The sequence below is a fragment of the Coffea arabica genome, chromosome 6e, assembly GCF_036785885.1.
Source record: "Coffea arabica cultivar ET-39 chromosome 6e, Coffea Arabica ET-39 HiFi, whole genome shotgun sequence".
NCBI classification, from domain to species: Eukaryota; Viridiplantae; Streptophyta; class Magnoliopsida; order Gentianales; family Rubiaceae; genus Coffea; species Coffea arabica.
This window is the reverse complement of record NC_092321.1, coordinates 4,440,942-4,444,448: the sequence shown is the minus strand read 5'-3', so window position 1 is coordinate 4,444,448 and position 3,507 is coordinate 4,440,942. Positions and strand designations below refer to the sequence as shown.

The 3,507-nt window shown below is 41.7% G+C and overlaps 1 protein-coding gene across 1 annotated transcript; it reads left to right on the top strand.

The window, feature by feature from the left end:
- Positions 1 to 331: 331 nt before the first annotated feature.
- LOC113697606 (purple acid phosphatase 22) lies at positions 332 to 3,145 on the top strand. The gene is made up of 5 exons (XM_027217290.2): positions 332 to 612; positions 734 to 1,025; positions 1,478 to 2,046; positions 2,225 to 2,313; positions 2,478 to 3,145. Exons 1-5 carry the CDS (start codon positions 457 to 459, stop codon positions 2,692 to 2,694), a joined length of 1,323 nt encoding a protein of 440 aa, XP_027073091.1. The 5' UTR covers positions 332 to 456; the 3' UTR covers positions 2,695 to 3,145.
- Positions 3,146 to 3,507: the final 362 nt, after the last annotated feature.

Here is a 3,507-nt window from a genome sequence, read left to right as displayed (position 1 = left end):
TCAGATGAGTTGGTCTACGCATGTACACTTGCTTCACAGCTAGCTAGTTCGACATAGCCAATCTTCGAACTTTTCCCCCTCCATTAGATTAAAGAAAGAAAGAAAGAAAAATGGTGTTTACACGTTCAGGACTGGCCATTGGGCAATAGAATAAGGGAAAGTCAGAGAAATTGATTTTTTTTTTAAAAAAAAAAAAGGAAAAAGCGGACATCTTTTTAATTAGGCCAATGAGATGCAAGCATAGAAAAGATAGAATCTCAGCAGTGCATAATGCACTTCACGCAGTAGTGTTATCCATCTAATATTAGTAAAAAATTGTGTTCCCGAAATTCTATATCCGTAGTTCCTCGTATGCATTTTTTTATATATATAGTGGACCACCAATGGCAGATCCATACCACATAACATACCGTACAAAACCTTCTTTTTCCTAGCGTTCATTTGATCTGATTTTAGATGATGGAAGTATCAATACGACGTCTCCATTTCTTCTCGCTGATAACTCTTTTATCCTTTCCTCGCCACCTCCATGCATCACCGGAATATTCTCGTCCCCCTCCCCGGCCGATCATCTTCACTTCACACACCCGATCAGAATCTGATCCTCAACAGGTGACTTCAACTTATTGGATTCATGTGCTCTCAAGAGCTTCCTTGTCTGTTTCTTTTTCTTCCCTGAAGTTGACAATGTGCTGTGCAAACTTTCCTCTTTCGTACGAAATGTGTACGTTAGGTGCATATATCATTGGTCGGAGTAGATCATGTGAGGGTATCGTGGATTACTTCTCACAAGCATACGAAGTCAACGGTGGAATACGGGAAATCACCGGGAACATATGAAGCATCCGCAACTGGTGACCATACCTCGTACCACTACTTCTTCTATAGCTCAGGTGAGATTCACCACGTCGTAATTGGACCCTTGGAGCCAAGCACAACTTATTACTACAGGTGCGGCGGTTCCGGCCCGGAATCTAGCTTCAGGACACCTCCCTCGGATTTGCCGATTGAATTTGTTATCGTGGGTCAGTGGTTTCTTTAGCCTATCATCCTGGAAAAATCAATTTTACGCTTTCCCTTGCATTATATATTGCGTGCACTTCTTTCAGATGCTGTTAGGTTGGTTAGTTTACTTCCTTAAGTAAGTAACCCAGAGATGATGCGCTATGCCGGACTTTTGCCGTGTCTTCACGCTTTGCTTGATGCATTTTTGCCGTTTTTATGCTTTCTGCTGCTTTTTCTGCTGAAGAAACATCCTTACATGGATAGGCAGACAATACGCAATTTATGTTTTGTTTTATGTGCAAAAACAAAAAAAAAAAATTAATGCTCCAAAAGTAACAATAAGTAATGTGTGGAAAAAAGAAAAAAGGCTATGGACAGGCGTGGGGCTATCAAGGGATTGGATGCCTCGAATAAAATTATGGAGTAAATCGGAATTTTTTTTTATTTTTATTTTTTGGTTGTGGTTTAACAGGGGACCTGGGTCAGACAGAATGGACAGCCTCCACCTTATCCCACGTGGGGGCAAGGGATTATGATGTATTTTTACTCCCCGGTGACTTGTCCTACGCCGACACCCACCAGCAACTCTGGGACTCCTTCGGACGGCTGGTGGAGCCATACGCCAGTCGGAGGCCATGGATGGTAACAGAAGGAAACCACGAAATTGAAACCTTCCCCATCGTATACCCCCACGGTTTCAGAGCTTACAATGCAAGATGGCGAATGCCATACGAACAAAGCGGCTCCGAGTCGAATCTGTATTATTCCTTCAACGTCGCCGGGGCACACATTCTCATGTTGGGATCCTACACCGACTTCGATGCTGACTCCGACCAATACAAGTGGCTCGAAGCTGACCTGGCCAAGGTCAATAGGACGACCACGCCTTGGATCTTCGCTCTCCTTCATGCGCCCTGGTACAACTCTAATGAAGCTCATCAAGGGGAAGGAGAAAGCATGAGAAAGGCCATGGAAGAGCTGCTGTACAAGGCCCGAGTGGATGCGGTATTTGCCGGACACGTGCACGCTTACGAACGCTTTGTAAGATCCAAATCACTTCCTCATTTCATTTCCATTCATGAATCATACTACTATATAATTTCCATATATTAATTACTTCTTGATAACACATATATTATCGGACCACAGAGTATCAATGCTTGAGTTTGTGGTCGGACCACAGAATATAATTGACTGGGTTTTGATCATTTCACTGCAGACAAGAGTATTTGATAACACGGCCGATCCCTGTGGTCCTGTATACATAACCGTCGGTGACGGCGGGAATAGAGAGGGACTTGCTCTAAAGTAAGTGGAGATCGATGACTTACGTATTGATTAAGCGCCGTGGTGCTTTATTTCTTTTTCTTTTTTCTGGAGTTCTCAAGTAAGCATTAATTTCACTGGACATAATATTAATAACTATGACATGTGGTACTGATTTGCGTTTTTGTTTGCGTTGGTATTTGAAGGTTTGAGAAGCAAAAGCCGTCTATATCAGTATATCGGGAAGCAAGCTTTGGACATGGGCGATTGAGGGTTTACAACCAAACACATGCGCACTGGTCGTGGCACCGGAACAATGACTCTGACTCTTTCGAGGCCGACCGGGTGTGGCTACAAAACATCTACGCCTCCGCCACATCATGCACGGAACCCACTCCTCAAAGTCAAAGGGATGAACTCTGACCAAGTCAAAAATTAAATTTACATGCAGATGCAGTAGCTAGGTCCGTCATACTTCATTTGATCAAGCTTTATGATACAGTTTCCTTCACTTCAAATTTCTTTTGTTTCTAGACACTCCTAAAAGAATGTGGAGGCGACGGAAGTTAGATTTGGGTACTTGAAAGTTGGAGTTGGTTACCGAGTACTGACTTTTGAGTAACCTTTGCTGGATACTGTATACCACTGTGTGCAAAACATACTAGCATGTGTAAGCTTCAATCTCCGAATTCAAACCAGGAAAAATGTTGTTGGCATACACCCTTAATTTGTTGCTCAACAACCCCATAGGAGGCTTCAGTTCACATTGCCAATTTGATTCCTACGTTCAATAGGTATATTCTTCATATTCCATAGGCATCTACGTCCATTTGCTTTCACTTTAATAACATCTCATGATTATTTTTTGTTATAAGGGTTTTTTCATTTTGTTTCTTTAATTTTCAATTGTTTCTCGTTCATAACATGAGAGCATAATATATATGGGCCACGTACGATGAAAGTCTGCAACAGGCCTTTGAACATAGAAGCCTATACTTCTCTAGTGTGTAATATATCTTCTTTTTCTGGTTTTATTGAGGCGTGTAATTTCAATAATACAAAAAAAAAAAAAAAGTTTAAAAAATGACAGTGCTAGAGAGCATGAGGTCTTAAGCTCGAGAATCAGACGATTATTACTGTGCTAACGGCCACAGTGCGGTACCAAAAGCTTTTGTTTTTATAACAGTGAATTTTTCTATTATTTTGTACCCCGAGGAAATATGACAAAGGCTGGAC

What these genes read in the sequence shown, in the direction of transcription:
- LOC113697606 (XM_027217290.2), top strand. Translation starts at nt 457, where the DNA reads ATGATGGAAGTATCAATACGACGTCTCCATTTCTTCTCGCTGATAACT. An exon ending in GATTGAATTTGTTATCGTGG is followed by an intron (nt 1,026 to 1,477) that starts GTCAGTGGTTTC and finishes GTGGTTTAACAG; the next exon opens with GGGACCTGGGTCAGACAGAA. An exon ending in TGCACGCTTACGAACGCTTT is followed by an intron (nt 2,047 to 2,224) that starts GTAAGATCCAAA and finishes ATTTCACTGCAG; the next exon opens with ACAAGAGTATTTGATAACAC.